Source organism: Pongo pygmaeus, chromosome 9 (genome assembly GCF_028885625.2).
Source record: "Pongo pygmaeus isolate AG05252 chromosome 9, NHGRI_mPonPyg2-v2.0_pri, whole genome shotgun sequence".
NCBI lineage: Eukaryota > Metazoa > Chordata > Mammalia > Primates > Hominidae > Pongo > Pongo pygmaeus.
In genome coordinates, this window is record NC_072382.2 from 96064790 (window position 1) to 96089298 (window position 24509).

Sequence of the window (24509 nt, forward strand, 5' to 3'; positions counted from 1 at the left end):
TGTGGTAGGTACTGAGAAAATCCTCTTCTCTTCCCTGAACTGTAGCCAGCATGGGAGTAAGTGAGGAGAATGAGAAGCGAGGGAGTGTTGTCCATTTCCTTACATGTCCATAACCAGGATGAACATGGTTACCCTCAGCCTCCCTCTCTCCCACTCCCGACAAAGGTGCATAGCCAAGTGAGGGTTCCTTAGAGATCTGAAGAATGAAGAATGGAATTCCTTTTCAGATTCCTCCAGACCAGAGGCAAGCGATAAATGCACTGACCACACTCTCAGAATCACTTTAGCCACTGGTGCCCCTTCCCCACCCCCACAAAGGATGATGGTTATCTTGGACGGTAGTGTTTCTCTTAAGATAAGTGTGTAACATATTCTTCCTGCCATCTTTAAGTCTCTCTCATTTCTGGTTTAATAATCTGGCTCACGGATCTCAATCTCCCTTACACATAGCTTAACTTTAAGAATTCAGTAACTGGAGTCTGTTTTTAAAAACTTTCCTATTAAACCATTGGTAGGTGAAATCATACCTCATGCCATTAAATCATGACAAATTTAATTTTGTAGTTAAAGTCCCTGATGGTGGTCGGTATTGATGTCTGTAAAGATGCACTCAGCAAGGACGTGATGGTTGTTGGATGCGTGGCCAGTGTTAACCCCGGAATCACCAGGTACTGCTAAAACTACCTGAACACACTCTTCATTTAGTTAGACTATTAATTGTGGTTTCACTAAAGAATGTAACAGCAAGGAATATTTTGTATTATTCACTCATTTTAAACACCAACACTTATGTTCATAAATTACACTTACATATAAAAATGTGATTGATAATATTGGGGTACTATGTAGCCTCATTAAAAAACCTTTTATATTTTCATTAGGGTGAGCTCATCTTCCCCAAATGATAGATGTGTACAAATTCTTCTGCATTTATTTATTTTCCGAGTGTCTGCACCATACTGGGAACTGTACTAGGTACTTTACATATATCATGTCGAGCAGTTGAGCTTTGAAATCAGATTGCCTGGATTTATACACTGGTCTGCCACTTACTTATTCTGTGACTGAGGTCTAGTTATTTAACTTTGCTGTGCCTCACTATGGTAATCTGTAAAATAGAAATAATAATGATGCCTATTTCATAAGGCGTTTATGGGAATTATCTAAAATAAGGTGCATTGAACATTTCCACCCATGGTAAATACTCAATACATGCTTCTTGTTATGATTATTAATATTCGCAGACATTTGATGTGGCTGTTGTTCACACAGCTATTAAAAACAGGCAAAATCAGGGATAATGCCTTAAACGTTGGCTAATAGTACTCATTAAATTATGGTTCTTAGGATTGTTTCCACCTTTGTAATTGAACAATGTGTTTTGAGGCTATAGCAGCCCTTTGCAAAATGTTTTCTTCCTGGCTTAAGCTATTTTATTTACTCCATTAAATTCATGGTCAGGTATGTATTTTGGATTGTGGGAAGCAGAAAAAGGAACACCATAATAACACCATACTTGCATGCCTACAATTTCATTCCAGGTTGTATGAGATGCTTCTTATATATGCCACATCATTAATCAAGTTGATAAAGGACTTTCATTTTTTCTTTGTATATCTAAAATTTATTTTGATATAGGGAGTGAGGTAGGGATCCACTTTAGTTTTTTTTCCTCAAATGGTCACCATTTATCAGAAAATTTATTATAATTTTTATCAGCTTTTTTGATAATTGATGCATACATTACATTTTGAATGTACAGTGTGACGTTTTGATATATGTATACATTGTGAAATAATTACCACAGTCAAGGTAACTAACATATCCATTACCTCACATAGTTACCATTTGTGTGTGTATGTGTGGTGAGACTACTTAAGATCTACTCTCTTAGCAAATTGCAGCTATACAATAGTACATGATAATTAACTATATTCAACATGCTGTACATTAAGTGTCCAAAACATATCATCTTATAACTGAAAGTTTGTACCCTTTGAACAACATCAAATATTCCCACCCTCTGCCCCCGATAACTATCTTCTACTCTCTGTTTCTATGAGTTTGACGTTCTTAGATTCCACATATAAGTGATCATACAGTATTTGTCTTTTTGTGTCTGGCTTATTTTACTTAATATAATGTCCTGTAGGTTCATTCATGTTGTTGCAAATGGCAGGATTTTCTTCTTAAGGCTGAATAATATTCTATTGTGTGTGTGTGTGTGTATGCATGTGTGTGTGTGTGTGTGTGTGTGTATCTCACAATTTCTTTATCTAATCATCCATCAGTGGTCACAGGTTGATTCTATATCTTGGCTATTGAACATGGAAATGTAGACATCTGACATACTGATTTCTTTTCCTTTGGATATATACCCAGAGTGGGATTTCTGGATCATATAGTAGTTCTATTTGAAATTTTCTGAGGAACTTCTTTACTGGTTTCCATAATGGCTATACTAATTTACATTCCCACCAGCAATGTATAAAAGTTCCCATTTTTCCACATTCTCCCTAATACTTATCTTCTTTTTGGTCATAGCCATCCTACAGGTGTAAGTTGATATCTCATTGTGATTTTGATTTGCATTTCCTTGGTGATTAGTAATGTTGAGCACCTTTTCGTGTATCTGTTGGCCATTTATATGTCATCTCTGGAAAAATGTCTATTTAATTGGATTTTTTTTCTGTTGAATTGTATGGGTTCTTCATATATTTTGGATATCATCCCCGTATCAGATATGTGATTGCAAATGTTTTCCCCCGTTATGTAAGTTGCTTTTCATTTTGTTAATTATTTCCTTTGCTATGCAGAAACTTTTATTATTTTGTTGTATTTTTGGTGTCATATTCAGAAAATCATTGCCAAGATCAATGTCATGGAGCTTTATGTTTTCTTCTAGAAGTTTTGCAGTGTCAGATCTTTTGTTTAAGTCTTTAATCCATTTAGAGTTAATATTTGTGTATGGTATAAGGGTCCAATGTCATTTTTTTTACATGTGAATATCTAGTTATTTCAACACCATTTATTGAAGAGACTTTCTTTATCCCATTGTGTATTGTTGGTGTTTTTGTCAAAGATCAGTTGACTGTATACATGTGGATTTATTTCTGGGCTTCTTATCCTGTTCCATTTGTGTATGTGTCTGTTTTTATGGCAGTATCAGGCTGTTTTGATTATTATGGCTTTGTAATATAATTTGAAATCAGGAAGTGTGATGCATCTAGCTATTGATTTGCATATGTTGAACCATCCATTCTTACATCCTAGGTATAAATCCCATTTTCTCATCATTTGTGAAACTTTTAATATACTGTTGAGTTTAGTTTTTAGTATTTTGTTAAGGATTTTTACATTTATGTTCATCAGCGCTTTCCTTTTTTTTCAGATAGGCATTTATTGCCATAAACTTCCATCTTAAACTACTTTTGCTGCATCCCATAAGTTTTAGTATGTTGTGTTTCTATATTTCAATTTTGCAGTTTTCCTCCATTATTAATTCTAGTGTCATACTATGATAGTCAGACAACAGTAATCTTGATTTAGTTTGTCCAAATATTGATATAGTTTGTCCCCTCCAAAAAATGTGATCCCCAGTGTTGAAGGTAGGGCCTGGTGGGAGGTGTTTTGGTCATGGGGGTAGATTGCCCTCCCCATGGTAATGAGTGAGTTCTTGTTCTGTTAGTTCATGCAACAGCTGGAGGTTTAAAAGAGCCTGGCATGTCTCTTTATCTCTCTTTTGCTCCCTCTTTCACCATGTGACACCCTGGCCTCCCTTTGCCTTTCATGATGATGATAAGCTTCCTGAGGCCCTCGCCAGAAGCAGATGCTGGCACTATGCTTTATGTACAGCTTGTAAGACCGTGCATCAAATAAATCTTTTTTTTAAATAAATTGCCCAGTCTAAAGTGTTTATAGCAATACAAAACTAACAGATTGATATAATTTCAGTCTTCTTAAAGTTGTTAATACTGGCTATGATTTGTCTTGGAGAATGTTCCATGTGTGCTTGAGCAGAATATGTATTCTGTGGCTGTTGGCTGAAACATTTTATATATCTATTAGATTCATTTGGTCTAAAGTATAATTCAAGTCCAATGTTTCCTTATTAATTTTCTGTCAGGATGATCTATCTATTGTTAAAAGTGGAGTACTGAAGCTCCCTACTATTATTGTATTGCTATTTCTCTCTTCAGATGTTAATATTTGATTTATATATTTAGATGCTCAACTATTAGGTGCATACATTCGTAAAATTGATGTATTCTCTTAATGAATTGATTCCTTTATCATTATGCAATGACTTTGATTTTTGTGAGGTATTTTTTTTTGACAAAAGTCTATTTTGCCTAAGTTTAGCTACCCCTGCTCTCTATTGGTTTCCATTTGCATGGAATATTTTTTCCATCCTTTTACTTTCAATCTATGTGTGTCCTTACAGCTGAAGTGAATCTCTTTGTAGGTGGCATTTAGTTAGATCTTCTTTTTTATCCATTTAGCCACACTGTGTCATTTGATTGGAGAATTTAATCCATTTACATTTAAAATGTTGATAAGTAATGACTCACTATTGTGATTTTATTCATTGTTTTCTGGCTTTTTTGTAGATTCTTTCTTTATTCCTCTCTCACTGTCTTCCTTTGTGATTTGATGATTTTCTGCAATAGTATGCTTTATTCCTTTCTCTTTTCTTTTTGAGTATCTACTATGGGTTTTTGCTTCATAATTACCATGAGGCTTACATAAAACATCTTATGGTTATAACAGTATATTTTTAAGCTGATAACTTTATCACATATAAAAACTCCTCACTTTTACTTTCTCCCTTACATTTTATGTTTTTGATGTCATGATTTGCATCTTCTTATATTGTGTATGTATGCATTAATTATACTGTGTAGCTATTTTTATTATATTGTTATTTTCTTATATTATGTAGCTATATTTTAAAATACTTTGATCTTTTATCCCTACAACTAGAGTTATAAGTAGTTTATAAACAACTATTATAGTATTAGAGTATTTTGAATTTGATGATATACTTACCTATATTAGTATGTTTTATGCTTTTATATGTTTTTATGTTACTTATTACATCCTTTCATTTCAGCTTGAAGAACTCCCTTTGTTATTTCTTATATGGCAGGTCTAATGGTGATGAACTTCCTCAGTTTGTTGTTTGAAAAATTCTCTTTTTCATTTCTGAAGGACAGCTTTTCAAGGAAAAGTATTCTTGATTGATCAGTAGTTTTTTCTTTCAAAACTTCAAATATATCATCTCACTCTCCTGGCCTGTAAGGTTTCTGCTGAGAAATATACTGATAGCCTATGAGGGTTCCTTTGTATGTAATAAGCCTCTCTTCTTGCTGCTTTCAACATTCTCTGTCTTTGATTTTTGACAGTTTGATTGTAATATGTCTTGGTGAATTCTTCTTTGGGTTGAACGTGCTTCAGAACCTTTGAGCTACATGTACCTGGATGTCCCTATCTCTTTCCAGATTCAAGAACATTTTAGCCATTATTTCTTGAAATAAGCTTTCCGCCTATCTCTGTTCTCCTTTTGAAACTTTCATAATGCAAATGTTAGCCCTCTTTATGGTATCCCAAAAACTCCATAGGCTTTCTTCAGTCCTTTTATTTTTTCTCCTTTGTGTATTTTCAAATGACCTATCTTCAAATTCACAGATTCTTCTACCTGATCAAGTCTGCTATTGATACTTTCTATTGCTTTTATTTAATTCATTGTATTCTTCAGCTCCAGAATTTCTGCTTGGTTCTTTGAGATGGAGTCTCACACTGTTGCCCAGGGCTGGAGTGCAGTGGCACGATCTTGGCTCGCTGCAACCTCCGCCTCCTGGGCTCAAGTGATTCTCCTGCCTCAGCCTCCCAAGTAGCTGAGATTACAGGCACCTGCCACAATGCCCAGCTAATTTTTTGTATTTTTAGTAGAGATGGGGTTTCACTATGTTGGTCAGGCTAGTCTCAAACTCCTAACCTCCTGATCCACCTGCCTCGGCCTCCCAAAGTGCTGGGATTATAGGTGTGAACCACCAGGCCCAGCTTGCTTGGTTCTTTTTTTAATGATTTCTGTCTCTATATTGAAGTTGTTGTTTTGTTTCTGTATTTTTTCTAATATCATTGAGTGGTCTGTCTGCATTCCCTTGTAGCTTGCTGAGCTTCCTTAAACAATTATTTTGAATTCTTTCTCAGGGAATTCACAAATCTCCATTTCTTTGAGGTCAGTTACTGGAATATTATTGTGTTCCTTTGGTTGTGTCATAGTTCCTGATTTTTCTTTTCTTTTCTTTTTCCTTTTTGAGATGGAGTTTCGCTCTTGTCACGCAGGCTGGAGTGTGGTGGCGCGATCTCAGCTCACTGCAACCTCTGCCTCCCAGGTTCAAGTGATTCTCCTGCCTCAGCCTCCCTAGTAGCTGGCATTACAGGTGCCTGCCACCATGCCCAGCTAATTTTGTGCATTTTTAGTAGAGTCAGCATTTTGCCATGTTGGGCAGGCTGGTCTTGAACTCCTGACTTCAGGTGATCCTCCCTCCTCGGCCTCCCAAAGTGCTGGGGTTACAGGCATGAACCACTGCACCCGGTCAGTTCCTGATTTTTCATGTTTCTTGAAGTTTTGCATTGCTGTCTTTGTATTTGAAGAATCAGTCATTTCTTCCAGTCTTTATTGGCTATCTTTGGGAGAGAAACACCTTTAACAGTCAGCCCAGCTAGGGATTCTGAGGCTCTCTTACATGTTTTCTATTCATATGCCCACTCCACACTTCTGGTTCTCACTTGGTGGGGGGATCCTTAAAATTGCATGCACTTTGTCAATCCCACAAAGCCAGGCCAGCTGTCAAGAGGCTCTCATCTGTTTTCCCTAGGGTGGTGCCCTGAAATGCTCATTTGTGTACCTTCTCCAAATCCTGAAGAGTCAAGCTATCTGTTTGTGTGAAATGCTTGCACTCAACATCTGAACAAATGTGGTTGGGGAGCCAGCCTGGTTAGGGGTGGTGGTGAGATACATGTAGCATTTGGGGTGCCTGTGAGTCAGTTGAGGTGGTCCATAGGCAAGGTATCCTAAGAAACCTACAGGAGGGCCTCTTGATGAAGCTCATAGAGCAGTCAGTAGGGTTTGCAGCCACTCTTTTCTGCCCCCAGACTCTCCTAACCTCCCAGCTGTGCGATAGTCTTGTTGTTCTGGTTGAGGCAAGAAAAAAGTGGGCATCTTAGGCAGTATCCTGAATGGGTGAGGGAGCTGGGTACTCACTCACTACACTCTAATTTTCACCCTGTAAGAGAAATCATGGGCTGATGTGGTCTCTTATGGCACTGAGCTGTGCCCTCCCTAGGGGAGGAGCAATGCAGGTAAAGCGAATCTCTTTGTGTTATCCTCTTTAATGCATCCATTTTCTGATGTTTTACTCCAGTGATGTGCTGGAACGTCACCATTGGAGTTAGTCTCATCCATGGGTAATTGTCAAAATTGATGCTTCTGGAAGGGAAATGATGGTAGAAAGCTCCTATTCTTCCACCTTGCTGATATCACTCAGGGCTTCTAGTTTGTTGCCAGCATTCCTAATTTTGTTCTGTTTTTTTTTTGTTTATTGGTTTTTTGTTGTTTTTTTACAAAAAAACCAAAATGTTTAGAGATGGGGTCTTGCTTTGTTGCCCAGGCTGGAGTGCAGTTGCTATTCACAGGCACAGTGATAGCACAATACAGCCTTGAACTAATGGGCTCAAGCAGTCCTCCTACCTCAGCCTCCCAAGTAGCTGTGACTATAGGCACGTGCCACCACACGTAGCTGTATTACTGTTGTTGCATATATTTAGAGAGGTATAATAATGCTGGAACATACCTAACACGAAGTCATGATCTTCATTTCCAAGTGCTTTAAGTTAATTAATGGTGGTAGTAAGAGAACTTGTTTCTGAAATCTACACAAGTTAATAATGTTAAGATTTCTAATCCAAAAGGATCACCTATAGAAATGAAAGTTTGTGCTTCAGAAATCTTTGAATATTTTGACAGTAGAAGCTCTATTGCTAAATTAATATATTAATTTATAACAATAATAGTGGCCTCTATTACTCTTTACTATATGCAAAGTACTGTGCTAAATATTTCACATATATTATGTGATTTAATTTTTACCACAACCCTAAGAGGCAGTAACTAATGTACTTACCTTGTAAATATCCTTGGTACAGATGAGGAAACTGAGACTTAGGTTCACATAGCAAAGTTACACAGCTGGTGAGTATATTGACTAGGATTTGAAGCTAGATATGGCTGATGCCAACACTATGTTTAGCTTCTCTTCTCAATAAATTCTTTTTGGGTAAAGGGACTCTTTGATATAATTGTGAACACATAACACATACAAAATTGTGAACATTGATTTTTACTCATAATGTCTGTTTCTTAATTTAATATTAATGAATATTTATAGTAGAAAAATTGAAGTTGAATTTTACTTTTATTTATTTTTTTAACTTTAGGTGGTTTTCCCGCTGTATCCTTCAGAGAACAATGACAGATGTTGCAGATTGCTTGAAAGTTTTCATGACTGGTACTAAGAATATAGCAATGTGGGTGGGCTCCAAGGACTGTTCCTTCAGACCTCAAATCCACATGCTTATAGAAGACCACATAGGTCAAAGCAAACTCTCTACACCTGTCTTTGTCAACTGTCACCCAGTTGAAGATCTCTGAAGCTGCATGCCAATTTAGGCCAACAATCAGACTATGTAGCATTTACATTTACATTTGTCTGTGTGTGATAACATGAAGCCAGAAGGAAGGAAAATTTGTGGCTGCTGGTTTCCCTGACAAGCAGTTTGAAGGTCAAAAGAAACCAACCCTGGATGAACTCGAGTTATGACAGAGCAATGTTAAGTCTAGACCTAGAAGGGAAGCCTATAGGGCTAGGATAGGGGTGCTAACAGATAAAGTGCCAAAGCAGGAGAAGAAGGGAAAGACAGCAGATGAGGAAGGGTGCCCTATCCATAGCAGGATGCAATGCAAAGACAAATGTAGGGTTTCTATTTCTTTACCAGTCCTGGCCTAGGTATGGCTTTGCTATTTCCTAGCAGTGTGACTTGTGCAAACCCTTCCCTCTCCTGATCTGCATTTTCCCATCTGTAAATTTGGGGGTATTGTAAATATTTTTTCTTAAAAAATGAATTTGCTTATACATGTTGGTAATGCACTTACATATATGATTACCTTCTATCAAACTAAAATGAACTTCCTAAACAATAAACTCTTAAAATAACTATGCGATATATACATGAAAATAATTATTGCATTCTATTATATTCCCCTCACATCAAAACCTGGTAAATTTTTTTAGCAGGTAATTTTTTTTAGCAGTTATTAAAGGTTTCTGTTGGGTAGCAGTTACTCTGTGGTCCCTGTTCTTTAGGAAATTCATAGTTACAGTGAGTAGAAATGTTTTCAGAGTTCATTTCCTCAGTGAGAATTGGAATCAATTGGGTGAGTCAGTGTGAAGATATGTTTTCAGAGGAACAGCAAAGCCATTTCCTTAGATTTTCATATTTATTCTCATTAGGAAAGAAAATGACATAAAATTATCTAGTTTATATCTAATTAGAGGATTTAAAGACTTGAAGACACTAATATTAATTTGATTTTAGGCATCTGTATGTCTATTGCATTAATTAAATTTTAATTTATTGCTTAAATATTAAAATTTTATTTAAAGAGATAGGCCAAGTTTAAGAATATATCATGCCATAGAAACCATTATGATTCCTTGAATAGCAGAGACAGGAATGCTCCCTAAAGTTATCCATTGTTATATTATTGTAAATATAACCCAAATTATGTATTGCCCTATTTTACAGTGGTCTGAAATAGCAAACCCATTAAACATTGCAATATATGGGAATGTTATTTTTTGTTGGCATTAGAAAAGTAATTCTTTTCTTACTGACACCAAATTCTGCAGGAGCACTCAACAAATGGTACAAGTACAATCATGATTTGCCAGCACGGATAATTGTGTACCGTGCTGGTGTAGGGGATGGTCAGCTGAAAACACTTATTGAATACGAAGTCCCACAGCTGCTGAGCAGTGTGGCAGAATCCAGCTCAAATACCAGGTATTCAATTATTGTTCTTTCCTCCATACTCCCAATTATAGCATATTCAGCTGTAGCTATTACACACAAGGTATTCAAGCATAAGTTTTGTTTTTTATGCAATTAAGTTTTGCTGTGTTTCTGTATCATGCCAGTAGAGCGCTATCATTTCCTTCAGATTGGAGGGTAGTTGGGATGGTCTAACATAAATAGCTTGGGTGGTATAAGCTTTGGGGGCCCTGGGAGGGGAAACCTAGACAAAGAAAGGTACCCTCAGAGCAGCTGACACAGATGCTGCTGGCAGTGAAAATGCTTCATACATATTAATATCACATGGAAGAAAACAAACTGTGATTTCAAATTCAAGGCCCTACTTTATCCCTGGGATGAAAGGCTGGTTCAATATATGCAAATCAATAAATGTAATCCAGCATATAAACAGAACCAAAGACAAAAACCACATGATTATCTCAATAGATGCAGAAAAGGCCTTTGACAAAATTCAACAGCCCTTCATGCTAAAACCTCTCAGTAAATTAGGTATTGATGGGACGTATCTCAAAATAATAAGAGCTATCTATGACAAACCCACAGCCAATATCATACTTAAGGGGCAAAAACTGGAAGCATTCCCTTTGAAAACTGGCACAAGACAGGGATGCCCTCTCTCACCACTCCTATTCAACATAGTGTTGGAAGTTCTTGCCAGGGCAATTAGGCAGGAGAAGGAAATAATGGGTATTCAATTAGGAAAAGAGGAAGTCAGATTGTCCCTGTTTGCAGACGACATGATTGTATATCTAGAAAACCCCATTGTCTCAGCCCAAAATCTCCTTAAGCTGATAAGCAACTTCAGCAAAGTCTCAGGACACAAAATCAATGTGCAAAAATCACAAACATTCTTATACACCAACAACAGACAAACAGCCAAATCATGAGTGAACTCCCATTCACAATTGTTTCAAAGAAAATAAAATACCTAGGAATCCAACTTACAAGGGACGTGAAGGACCTCTTCAAGGAGAACTACAAACCACTGCTCAAGGAAATAAAAGAGGATACAAACAAATGGAAGAACATTCCATGCTCATGGGTAGGAAGAATCAATATGGTGAAAATGGCAATACTGCCCAAGGTAATTTACAGATTCAATGCCATCCCCATCAAGCTACCAATGACTTTCTTCACAGAATTGGAAAAAACTATTTTAAAGTTCATATGGAACCAAAAAAGAGCCCGCATCACCAAGTCAATCCTAAGCGAAAAGAACAAAGCTGGAGGCATCACACTACCTGACTTCAAACTATACTACAAGGCTACAGTAACCAAAACAGCATGGTACTGGTACCAAAACAGAGATATAGATCAATGGAACAGAACAGAGCCCTCAGAAATAACGCCGCATATCTACAACTATCTGATCTTTGACAAACCTGAGAAAAACAAGCAATGGGGAAAGGATTCCCTACTTAATAAATGGTGCTGGGAAAACTGGCTAGCCATATGTAGAAAGCTGAAACTGGATCCCTTCCTTACACCTTATACAAAAATCAATTCAAGATGGATTAAAGACTTAAACGTTAGACCTAAAACCATAAAAACCCTAGAAGAAAACCTAGGCATTACCATTCAGGACATAGGCATGGGCAAGGACTTCATGTCTAAAACACCAAAAGCAATGGCCACAAAAGCCAAAATTGACAAATGGGATCTAATTAAACTAAAGAGCTTCTGCACAGCAAAAGAAACTACCATCAGAGTGAACAGGCAACCTACAAAATGGGAGAAAATTTTTGCAACCTACTCATCTGACAAAGGGCTAATATCCAGAATCTACAATGAACTCCAACAAATTTACAAGAAAAAAACAAAACAACCCCATCAAAAAGTGGGCGAAGGACATGAACAGACACTTCTCAAAAGAAGACATTTATGCAGCTAAAAAACACATGAAAAAATGCTCACCATCACTGGCCATCAGAGAAATGCAAATCAAAACCACGATGAGATACCATCTCACACCAGTTAGAATGGCAATCATTAAAAAGTCAGGAAACAACAGGTGCTGGAGAGGATGTAGAGAAATAGGAACACTTTTACACTGTTGGTGGGACTGTAAACTAGTTCAACCATTGTGGAAGTCAGTGTGGCGATTCCTCAGGGATCTAGAACTAGAAATACCATTTGACCCAGCCATCCCATTACTGGGTATATACCCAAAGGACTATAAATCATGCTGCTATAAAGACACATGCACACGTATGTTTATTGCAGCATTATTCACAATAGCAAAGACTTGGAACCAACCCAAATGTCCAACAATGATAGACTGGATTAAGAAAATGTGGCATATATACACCATAGAATACTATGCAGCCATAAAAAATGATGAGTTCATGTCCTTTGTAGGGACATGGATGAAATTGGAAATCATCATTCTCAGTAAACTATCACAAGAACAAAAAACCAAACACCACATATTCTCACTCATAGGTGGGAATTGAACAATGAGAACACATGGACACAGGAAGGGGAACATCACACTCTGGGGACTGTTGTGGGGTGGGGGGAGGGGGGAGGGATAGCATTGGGAGATATACCTAATGCTAGATGACGAGTTAGTGGGTGCAGCGCACCAGCATGGCACATGTATACATATGTAACTAACCTGCACATTGCACACATGTACCCTAAAACCTAAAGTATAATAATAAATAAATAAATAAATAAATAAATAAATAAATTCAAGGCCCTAATACACACAGAACCAAAGCCTCTGAATTGCAGGCACTGATGTGCACTTAAGGTCTATGGAAGGTTCTCAGAGGGTTTGAGTGCCATGAAAGCTGAGCTGCAGATAGAAATCAGACCATCCTGAACACCAGGCATCTTGCTCCACTGTTACATTTCCAGATTCTGTGTTTCAGTACAAAATTTTCTGCAGTGATTATGTGAAATGGCAAGTGCAAGAAAATGTTGGAAATGGAAAATAGGAGAGGACAATAATCTTAAGTCAGCTTCTTAAAATATTTGGAAAGCATCTTATTCCAAGCAGGACACATAGCCCTATCTGTAGGGTTACATCATCATCATCAACCAAAGGGTCACAGCCACAAGTCACAAAGGAGCTGAGTCTTGACCTCAGTCAGTTATTGTTAGAGTGGAGGGGAAGCCTGAAAGTTTGGTGGCAGTATCACCTGCAACTTTATCCCAACTGTTAGGGCCAAAATACCTCGCTCTCCACTGATCTCAGGTGCATGTTTATTAAGAATCACAGGTATGCAACTGAGGGATGCAGGAGTAAATTTAGCAGCTGACAGTGCTAAGGAGTTACTTTTCTTGCACTATAACATCAACTTTCGATAGTTTCAATATTGAAAACATTTGTGATAAATTTTAAAAATAATTATAATGCTTAAAATGAAACTCCACAGTGATCCTTACATCCTAGAGGATGTAAGGATGCCTTTTGTAATGGCAAATATTAGGATTTTGCCTTGGCTTTACCAAATACATTAACACTTCACCATTCAGCATTTGGCCAGAACGTATATCTGGTCCAACCATCCATCCACCCAGGCATGAGTTTTGTGTAATACAGAAGGGATGACAAGAGGAATAGGAAGAACTTGTGGTTCTTCCTTTGCTACTTGCAAATAAAATTGAGAGGAAGAGTGAAGGGGAAAATAGGTTGAGTCACTAATCACACACACACACATCTTGTCTCCATGGATAATTCTGGAAAATCTTTCGCAAAAGTGCCAGTTGAAGTTCAGCATTCCTTCCTGCCCCCTTTGAGTGGTATAAACTAGGCAAATGACTTGGGATAGCATCCTTTTGCAACAAATATGGACAATCCCTAATTTAAAAAATTGTATGTATCTCTAGGGAAGGAGGGATCGTGGGTAATTTTTATTTTCTGTTTTGCAGTGTTTTTCAAATGGAATTTTTATTTATTTCATTTTTTAAATTACACAAAAATAGAAAGCTGTATAGATTGGATTGAGTTCTTTTCATATTTTGCCTCTCTAATTTTTAGCTTAAGACTGTCGGTGATTGTGGTCAGGAAGAAGTGCATGCCACGATTCTTTACCGAAATGAACCGCACTGTACAGAACCCCCCACTTGGCACTGTCGTGGATTCAGAAGCAACACGTAACGAATGGCAAGTGCCATTGGAAAATCAATTTTTAACAAAACATTCATTGCATCCAGTTTATGTTTGACCTTATTCTGTTTGCCTTCTTTCCTACATTCATTCCATTTTCCCCCTCAGGTATGACTTTTATCTGATCAGCCAGGTGGCCTGCCGGGGAACTGTTAGTCCTACCTACTATAATGTCATCTATGATGACAATGGCTTGAAGCCCGACCATATGCAGAGACTTACATTCAAATTGTGCCACCTGTACTACAACTGGCCGGTGAGTGAAAGCTGTTTACTTAATGTAAATATGATACTCAAGAGTCCCACCTAGGAATTGTCATACACTTCATCTTTGTATCCCTATATATAGCACAATACCTGATATTTCCTAAAGAAGGAATGAATGAATGAATCAATGAATGAATCACTTCTTGAGTCCACAGTGGGAGGAAACCAGTCTATCATAGAAACAAAATAACAATAACTATTATAATACATTAATAGTTATAGTTTCTAGAGGACTTTGTTATATACATTATCTTATGCAAACCTGGGAGGAAATCAGGGTATTGTTATTTACATGTTACAGATGAAGAAATTGAAGCCAACTCAGATATGCCTGGTGGGGAAGTGTTAACAGGCATGGGTCTGCCCTTTGTTCCTGTGCATTAGGCCAAGAGCTGTTCCCAAAGGCCAAGCCCAAGGTTTGCATGGAGCTCCTCCAAGGAGTTCCAAACATGAGATCACAGGACAAAGACTAGTCTGAAGTGTGATGGCTCCCTACTCCCAGCACCATGAAGCCAGAGTGACCTTTCACTCCATCCTCCCCAGTGAGCTTAAGTTCCCAGTAAGTTAGGTTACCTTTTGTTGGTTGAGGTTACCTGTTGTTTACCCAGAAACCCATTCTATTATCTGTGTAACCAGTAGACAAAATAAAATCAGAAAAAATCACTTTGAAGAACAAGGTAATCTCTTAATTATTATCAATACTTTTTTCTCCTCAGGGCATAGTCAGTGTCCCAGCACCATGTCAGTATGCTCACAAGCTGACCTTTCTGGTGGCACAAAGCATTCATAAAGAACCCAGTCTGGAATTAGCCAACCATCTCTTCTACCTGTGATGGCATGAACCACTGGCATCACTAGATGAACAATCCAAGAAGAAATTGGTATACTTTGTGCAAATCTGCCATAAGCTCAAGGCTGTGACTGGGGAAAAAGATTGAGCTTAGTTTTCATGTCTGGGAAAAAAAGCAAAACAACTTAATCTGAAGCAGTTTTAAAAAAATGTGTGTTATTTTGTTTTAAAGAGTTGTATGCTTGGGGTAAATTTTCGTTGTCATATATGGAATTTAAATATACCATCATCTATAAAGAATTCCACAGAGTTAAATATCTTAAGTTAAACACTTAAAATAAGTATTTGCATATTTTGATGATAGATAAACAGAGTCTAATTCCTACCCCAAATTTTGCTGAGGTTTTCTTAATGTCATAGAGCATTTTGTAGAGTGGTTTAAATAGTTAGTAGAAAATAAAGTTCAGAACATCATGTGCTTATTGTTATTTGAATTTTACATTGATATTACATGTGAACCTCATCATTTAAGTATTTTCAGCAAAACGTCTTACCCACTAGAGCACATCACCATTAATCTTTGAGTTCTATTTCAGAAACTGAACTGATCACTTGCTCTCTTGATGGGACTTTACTCACTTAATAGCAGCTTCTCCCAGTGATGACCTTGCTTCCTATTTACTGATAAAACAGAAGCTATCAGAAGAGAACTTTTGCAAGCCTCTCGTTATCTCTACCTTCACCTAACGGCATCTGTACCCATAGACTCTATCTGCCCTTCCCTTTATTCTGAGTGCAGCATGTCTGTTCCTATAAGGCTCTCCACCTCTGTACTAAATCTCATTCCCTCTGACCTATGAAGGATGCTGCTCTAGTGGTTCTCCCTTCTCTTTTCTGCATCATCAGTTTTCTCTCTCACTACTGGATCATTCTCATTGGCATTATAAATATGCTGTTATTTCTCTCATCTTAAAAAGCCATTTCCTCTAGCTTCCATCCCATCGCTTGGCACTTCTTTACAGGAAAAACATCGCAAAAGAAGAGTCTGTGCTTGATGTATCCAGTTCTGTATTCCAATCACAATTTCACCACAACCACTACAGCAAAATTGCCTTAGTCAACACCACCAATAACCTTCACTTGGCTAAATCCAATGGTCACCTCTTGGTCCTTGTCTTGCTTGACCCAGTCAATCATTTCCCCCCTCTGAGACTCTTTATTTGGCCTGTAGAATAACAGTCTCTTGGTTTCCCTCTCCTACTGCAGTGATCACTCATGCTGTCTCCTTTTGTGGCTTTTCCTCATTTTCTTACCCTTTTCATGTTGGAATGCCCCAGGAATGAGAATACAGCTACATGCAAAAGATATTTTGATGAGGGATAGATCAGAGTTCAAATTCTGCTTACCACGAGAAGGTCTGTGGAAGTCTGCAGCAAAGGGTGGCGGGAGAGTGGCAAGTGCTCTCTGGGGACAAGGGAAGCAGGCCACAGGAGGGATGCCAACGCACAGGTTACATCACTTTGCACTGAAAATATTATTTTCCTATTTGAGAGTTTTGTCCAGACATAGTAGAAATGCACCCAACATGGGTCTATCCAATAATAGGATAACCATTTTGTGAAGCACGAGGGTGGAGGGGACTTAATAAGTTCCAGGGCCAGTGCCACGCCTTGCATATACACGTTTCATCTCCACAAGCACTGTATAAATTAGGTTATAATGACCATTTCAGATGGTAAAGCTGGGGATTAAAGATACCACGTGACTCACTGAAGTTTATGAGATTGATAAATTGTGGAGCTAGAATTTGTCCTCAGGTTTGTTTGCAAAACCTGTGAGATGAACCAAAAAAGTCTATGCCCTTGATAAAAGATACTCTAAGATTTAAAAAATTTCTCCCAGAGCACTAATGGAGTGCCTTATGTGATTTAAAGATGGCATTATATGGCGGGCGCCTATAGTCCCAGCTATTCGGGAGGCTGAGGCAGGAGAATGGCATGAACCCGGGAGGCAGAGCTTGCAGTGAGCCGAGATTGCACCACTGCACTCTAGCCTGGGCGACAGAGCAAAACTCTGTCTCAAAAAAAAAAAGATGGCATCATATAGCAAGTCTTTGGAGACAAGGCACTGAACCAATTCAGGGTGGTGGGTTTTGTTTTTGTGGTTATCTTGTTTTCTTCCTTCAAAGTAGAACGGTGATATAAATCCCTACTACCTAACCAGCCAGCTTGTATAAATCCACATGAAACATTTTGATTAGGCAATACAACCTTCTGCAGAGCGCCCATCCACCCTTTTAAGTACTGCCCCAGGAAATGACTTCTTACCCCTTTAACCCACCAGAGGGCACACAAGGACTGCTGTGTGAATAGAGTCCATCATGGCAGTGTCATAGACTTCAACAAACAATTTCAGGTAAACTCCTAGAGGGCAACATGGGACTAAGAAATCTTCATATGAGCTCTGGTTCCAGCACGTTTGGTTGTCAGATGTGATAACTTCACTTTCTGGGACTCAGTTACCCAATCTGTAATATGAGAAGGGCTTGGACAAGACCAGTGGTGCCTAATCTTGAGAAGATTAGAAGTTCCCATGTTTAAAAGCTTTAGAACAAAAAAATAGAGGTGCCTGGGTCTACCTCTCAAAATAGTGATTTAACTGGTCTGAGATGGGGCCCGATCATCCAAATATTTTAAAAGTTCTCGAAATGGTTCTGATGTTCAGCCAGGGATGAGGAATACTGGTTTAGATAATATATGAGACCTATTTCAGCTTCACGTTATGTGATTGCCACCTCTCACATGCATTAATTAGTTTTCCTTAGGCTACCAAGGACAAAGAGGAAAGAGTGCCTGTGCCAGGCTTCAGAGCAGCACTGGATTTGAATCCTAGAACCACCACTTATAGTTGTGTGACATTGAGCAAGTTACTTAACCTCTCCGAGCCTCAGTGTATCTACTTGTAAAAATGTCTAACAATGTCTGCAGTGTAGTTATTGTAAGGATTAGAAATGTCAAATCTAAAGTCTCTGGCCTTAGTAAAGGGTATCATCTTATTAGACCTGAGGAGAGGAAATGAATCAAATGGCACAATTTAGTTAACAAATAGTTATGGGTTTCTATTATGTGCCAAGCACTGTACTAGATTCTGAGGGAAAGTTTAATATTGTCTCTAGAAATAATCTACCAGTTCCTATTTTGTAGAAAGGATTTTGTAGTTTTTCTTTTATTTTGAGAGCTGAGGGAGAGACTCTGGAAGAAAGTATACTTTAAATACATTTCTGTGGCCACCATGGAGTGGCCCATCAGATTATCCTTTAAAAGAACCTTCTGCAAGGAGCATAGTTGGCTGACAGCCTCTAAATGCTACAGCTTCAGGGGTGATGTTGAGACCATACGCCCCCGCAGACTGCTTCTAGCCCGTTACTGAGCACAGGAGAGGTAATAGATCTGGGTTGTTTCTGCCCAACATGGGACTCCACTATTAGTCTCTGATAGGTAATATGCTGTGTTTAGCTCTGTGTCCCCACCCAAAGCTTATGTTGAATTGTAATCCCCATGTGTTGGAGGAGTGGCCTGGTGAGAGGTGATTAAACCATGAGGGTGGATTGCCCCCTTGCTGTTTTCATGAGAGTGAGTGAGTTCTTACGTTATCTGGTTGTTTGAAAATGTGTAGCACTTCCCCCTTCTCTCTCTGTCTCTCTCTCCTGCTGCCATGTGAAGATGTCCTTGCTCCCTTTTTGGCCTTCTGCCATGATTGTGAGTTTTTTGAGGCCTCCCCAGCCATGCCTCCTGCATAGCCTGTGGAACTGTGAGTCAATTAAATCTCTTTTCTTTTTCTTCATAAATTACCCAGTCTCAGGTAGTTCTTTATAGTAGTGTGAGAATAGACTAACACAGTAGGGGAACCCACTTTGTCTTGACCAAGGTTTTCTAAGAACTGCACTAAAGTTTTGAGCTTTTTCTACTGATCCTCTTTCCTTCCCACTCAGTTTCATGTATTTCAGATTAGCACTGAGGTCTTAAGGCCCTCTCTAGTACTCCTACTTCCTCTCACCAGTACTCTTCACAGGTATTTCTCCCAGTAAATCTTCTGAATGCTTAATTCTGTCTTGGTGTGTGCTTCTTAAGGGAACCAAACTGACACAACTTTCTTCCCTATTAAATGACTCTTTACCTTTTAATAAAAATAAGTCTATTTTTAATCTTAAGCACTTTATCAACCACAACATAAAACATTTTTAAAAACCTTTCACCTAGAGATATCATAACTTTTTAAATACTAGGTGTATTAGTCCGTTTTCACACTGCTGATAAAGACATACCTGAGACTGGGCAATTTACAGAAGAAAGAGGTTTAATTGGACTTACAGTTCCACGTGGCTGGGGAAGCCTCACAATCATGGTGGAAGGCAAGGAGAAGCAAGTCACCTTACATGGATGGCAGCAGGCAAAGAGAGAGCTTGTGCAGGGGAACTCCTCTTTTTAAAACCATCAGATCTCAGACTTTTTCACTGTCACAAGAGCAGCATGGGAAAGACTTGCCCCCATGATTCAGTTACCTTCTATTGGGTACCTCCCACAACATGTGGGAATTCAAGATAAGATTTGGGTGGGAACACAGCCAAATCATATCATTCTGCCCCGGCCCCTCCCAAATTTGATATCTTCACATTTCAAAACCAATCACGCCCTCCCAGCAGTTCCCCAAAGTCTCCACTCATTTCAGCATTAACTCAAAAGTCCACAGTCCAAAGTGTCATACAAGACAAGGCAAGTCCCTTCCGCCTATGAGCCAGTAAAATCAAAGGCAAGTTAGTTACTTCCTAGATACAATGGGGATACAGGCATTGGATAAATACAGCCTTTCCAAATGGGAGAAATTGGCCAAAACAAAGGGGCTACAGGCCCCATGCCAGTCCAAAAATCCAGTGGGGCAGTCAGATCTTAAAGCTCCAAAATGATCTCCTTTGACTCCATGTCTCACATCCAGGTCACGTTGATGCAAGAGGTAGGTTCCCACAGTCTTTGGCAGCTCCACCCCGTGGCTTTGCAGGGTAAAGCCCCCCTCCTGGTTGCTTGCACAGGCTGGCATTGTCTGCAGCTTTTCCAGGTGCACAGTGCAAGCGGTGGTGGATCTAAAATTCTGGGGTCTGGAGGATAGTGGCCCTCTTCTCACAGCTCCACTAGGCAGTGCCCCATTAGGGACTCTGTGTCGGGGCTCCGATCCCACATTTTCCTTCTGCACTGCCCTAGCAGAGGTTCTCTGAGAGCCTTAGCCCTGCATAAAACTTCTGCCTGGGCATCCAGGCATTTTAATACAACTTCTGAAATCTAGGCAGAGGTTCCCAAACCTCAATTTTTGACTTCTATGCACTCACAGGCTCAATACCACATGAAAGCTGCCAAGGCTTGAGGCTTGCACTCCCTGAAGCCATGGCCTGAGCTCTACGTTGGCCCCTTTCAGCCACAGCTGGAGTGACTGGGACACAGGGCACCAAGTCCCTAGGCTGCAGACAGCACTGGGACGCTGGGCCTCGCCCACAAAACCACTTTTTCCTTCTAGGCCTCCAGGACTGTGATAGGAGGGGCTGTGGCAAAGGTCTTTGACATGTCCTGGAGACATTTTCCCCATTGTCTTGGTGATTAACATTCAGCTTCTCATTACTTACATAAATTTCCTTAGCCAGCTTGAATTTTTCTTCAGAAAATGGGATTTTCTTTTCTATTGCATTGTGAAGCTGCAAATTTTTCAAATGTTTATTCTCTGTTTCCCTTTCAAAACTGAATGCCTTTAGCAGCACCCAACTCACCTCTTGAATGCTTTGCTGCTTAGAAATTTCTTCCACCAGATACCCTAAATCATCTCTCTCAAGTTCAAAGTTCCACTAATCTCTAGGGCAGGGGTAAAATGCCACCAGTCTCTTTGCTAAAACATAACAAGAGTCACCTTTGTTCTAGTTCCCAACAAGTTCCTCATCTCCATCTGAGACCACCTCAGCCTGGACCTTATTGTCCATATCACTATGAGCATTTTGGGCAGAGCCATTCAACAAGTCTCTAGGGGTTTCCAAACCTTCTCACCTTCTCATATTTTCTTGTCTTCTTCTGACCCTTCCAAACTGTTCCAACCTCTGCCTGTTATGCAGTTCCAAAGTTGCTTCCACATTTTTGGGTATCTTTTCATCAGCACCCCACTTCTGATACCAATTTACTGTATTAGTCCATTTTCACACTGCTGATAAAGACATACTTGAGACTGGGCAATTTACAAAAGAAAGAGGTTTAATTGGACTTACAGTTTCCATGTGGCTGGGGAAGCCTCACAATCATGGTGGAAGGCAAGGAGAAGCAAGTCACGTCTTACATGGATGGCAGCAGGCAAAGAGAGAGAGCTTGTACAGGGGAACTTCCCTTATTATAACTGTCAGATCTCATGAGACTCACTCACTTTCACGAGAACAGCATGGGAAAGACTTGCACCCATGATTCAATTACCTCCCACCAGGTCCCTCTCACAACACGTGGGAATTCAAGGTAAGATTTGGGTGGGGACAAAGCCAAACCATATCACTGGGTTTTGAGTTAACAATTTCCTTTGGGAAAATTTACTCTTAAATCTTTCTAACACACTTCAAGATCTCAGACATGAAATGTAAACAACTTTTGAGAGCTGTTGTCAAAAGCTGTATGTTGCACTGTTAACCTGTATGTTGCACTTTCATCTGACCCAGGGCCCACTGGCCAAGAATAATCCAACAGCTCCTACTGGAAGATAAGGAAAGGACTTATTTTGAAGGGACAGAGGATGACTAAAGAATTTATGACTGAATCAATATCCTTCCAATTTATTGGGAAAGCTTTTTTCAAAAAATCATTGACTTTAAAATTATAAAAATAATAGATGTATAGTATGGAATATTTGAAAAGCACAGAAAAGTATAAAGAGATATAGAAAAATATCACCAACACAGCTGCTACATAGAAGTATACACTGTCAATACTTTAATATGTATTTTTCTACTAGTCTTTTACAGTTGTATGATATATAGTTTTATATACTTTATTTTTCACATAAGATTATGGCATGAGTATTTTCCTATTTTACCAAAATATTTTATAAGCATAAATTTTAATGACAACATAATATTTTACTGCACAGATATAACAAGTTACTTTCTCCCCTCTTTATTGTGTCCCCAGGCCATTCCCAATTTTTTTTTTTTTTTTTTTTGGCTATAAAAACATGGCACAAAGTTTTTTTATCCAAGTATTTGGTATTGAGTCCTTGGTTTAGATTCTTAAAGGTAAAATTACTGAGTCAAAAAGTTAGAATTCTTTTAAGGTGCTTGGTGTATGTTGACTTGTTTTCTTTTTATTTTTTTAAGTCTCATCTTAGGTTCTCACAGTGGCACCCTAGCAAGTTTTGCATATTCCCATTAAATAATCTTTGCTAATATAGTAGATGCTAGTTTTATGTTTTTACAATAATATATTAGATAGGGAAAATAATTTCAAAATGTATATTAGCCATTAGCATTTTTTTGTTTGTATTTTTAAAATAAGCTTCTATGAGGCCTTTTTATTTTTAAAATAGTTAACTTTGTCATCCTTTTCTAGCTATGTCTCCCAATTTACTGTACTTTCAAATTTTGTTTATGTTGCTTTGTAAGCTACAGACATTTAAAGTTTCTATATTCAAATTATTACTATTTCCTTCAAAATTATAAAAGCAGAGCTAGAATTTGAAACCTAGAAAATCTATCTCGATGTAGGGATTTGAGAAATATTAACTATTTATTGTTTTAACTTCCTTTCATTTAACTCTGTAAATCTATCTATATTACATTTTAGTGTAAAGTGAGAATCTAAACTATTTTTTCCAAGTAATTTTGGAAAAAAAATTGGTGGACTAAAAAAGAAAGTAGAAATTCTAAAAATGAAAAAAATATTTGAAGTAAAAATTTCAAGAGATTTGTTAAGCAGTAGACTAAAAACAGATGAACAGAAAATTAGTAAATTGGGAGTCAGACTTTAGGAACTCACTTAGAATGCAGTAGATAGACATTGAGTGTGAAAGTAGACACCCACCACAGATTTGGTAGGTGTTCCTGATACAGAAAATATCAAGAATGAGATAGGAATCAATTCTTAAATAGACAATGCTTGAAAGTGTTCCAACATTGAAATATACATTCTTAGAATGAAAAAAAAACACAAGTAGAATAAATAAGAATTTTCATACCTAATACATTGTCATAACATTGCATAACATCAACTATAAACAGAAAAGCTTAAGATTTCAAGGAAGAAATGCAGACTTGCAGACTGCCTGCAAAGAAGAAATTACACTGTGTAGGCTTAATGTTAGAAGAAAAGATAAGAAAAAATGAAATAATATCTTTAAAGTCCTGAGGGGAAAGAATAATGAAGCTAGAACTTTATGTGAAGCAAAATGATGTTTGAAGAGTGAGTGATAAATTTTTTTTTTTTGAGATGGAGTCTCGCTCTGTTGCCCAGGCTGGAGTACAATAGCACAATCTTGGCTCACTGCAAGCTCTGCCTCCTGGTTTCAAGCCATTCTCCTGCCTCAGCCTCCTGAGTAGCTGGGACTACAGGTGCCTGCCAGCAAGCCCGGCTAATTTTTTTTTTGTATTTTTAGTAGAGACGGGGTTTCACCATGTTAGCCAGGATGGTCTCGATTTCCTGACCTTGTGATCCACTTGCCTCGGCCTCCCAAAGTGCTAGGATTACAGGTGTGAGCCATCGCGCCCAGCCAAGTGAGTGATACATTTAAAAATTCAAATATAATAAGAGTTTACTGCCCACAGCCCTTGCTGAAAGAACTACTAAAGAATGTACCTCAGCAGAACAAAAAATAAACCCATTGAATAAAGGATGGGTGAGCAAAGAAACCACTAAATATGTTGCAAATGTAAATTGTATTGGCTGTTTAAAAAATATTTTTTCAGGCGGGGCACGGTGGCTCACACCTGTAATCCCAGCACTTTGGGAGGCTGAGGCGGGTGGATCATGAGATCAGGAGATTGAGACCATCCTGGCTAACACAGTGAAACTCTGTCTCTACTAAAAATACAAAAAATTAGCCAGGCGTGGTCGCGGGTGCCTGTAGTCCCAGCTACTCGGGAGGCTGAGGCAGGAGAATAGTGTGAACCCA

The 24509-nt window shown here is 38.5% G+C and overlaps 1 protein-coding gene across 2 annotated transcripts in view; it reads left to right on the plus strand.

The window, feature by feature from the left end:
- Positions 1-15807, plus strand: part of PIWIL4 (piwi like RNA-mediated gene silencing 4) — a 56561-nt gene extending 40754 nt beyond the window's left edge. The window contains exons 15-20 of one of the 2 annotated variants that reach the window (XM_054437359.2): positions 565-668; positions 8503-8573; positions 9975-10128; positions 14147-14272; positions 14384-14531; positions 15259-15806. In XM_054437359.2, coding sequence (XP_054293334.2) covers positions 565-668; positions 8503-8573; positions 9975-10128; positions 14147-14272; positions 14384-14531; positions 15259-15375 — 720 coding nt within the window. In that variant the 3' untranslated portion in view covers positions 15376-15806. Of the gene's footprint in view, positions 1-564; positions 669-8502; positions 8574-9974; positions 10129-14146; positions 14273-14383; positions 14532-15258 lie in introns of both variants that reach the window. The other variant, XM_063671363.1, reaches the window with a different exon arrangement.
- The last annotated feature ends 8702 nt before the right edge of the window (positions 15808-24509 follow it).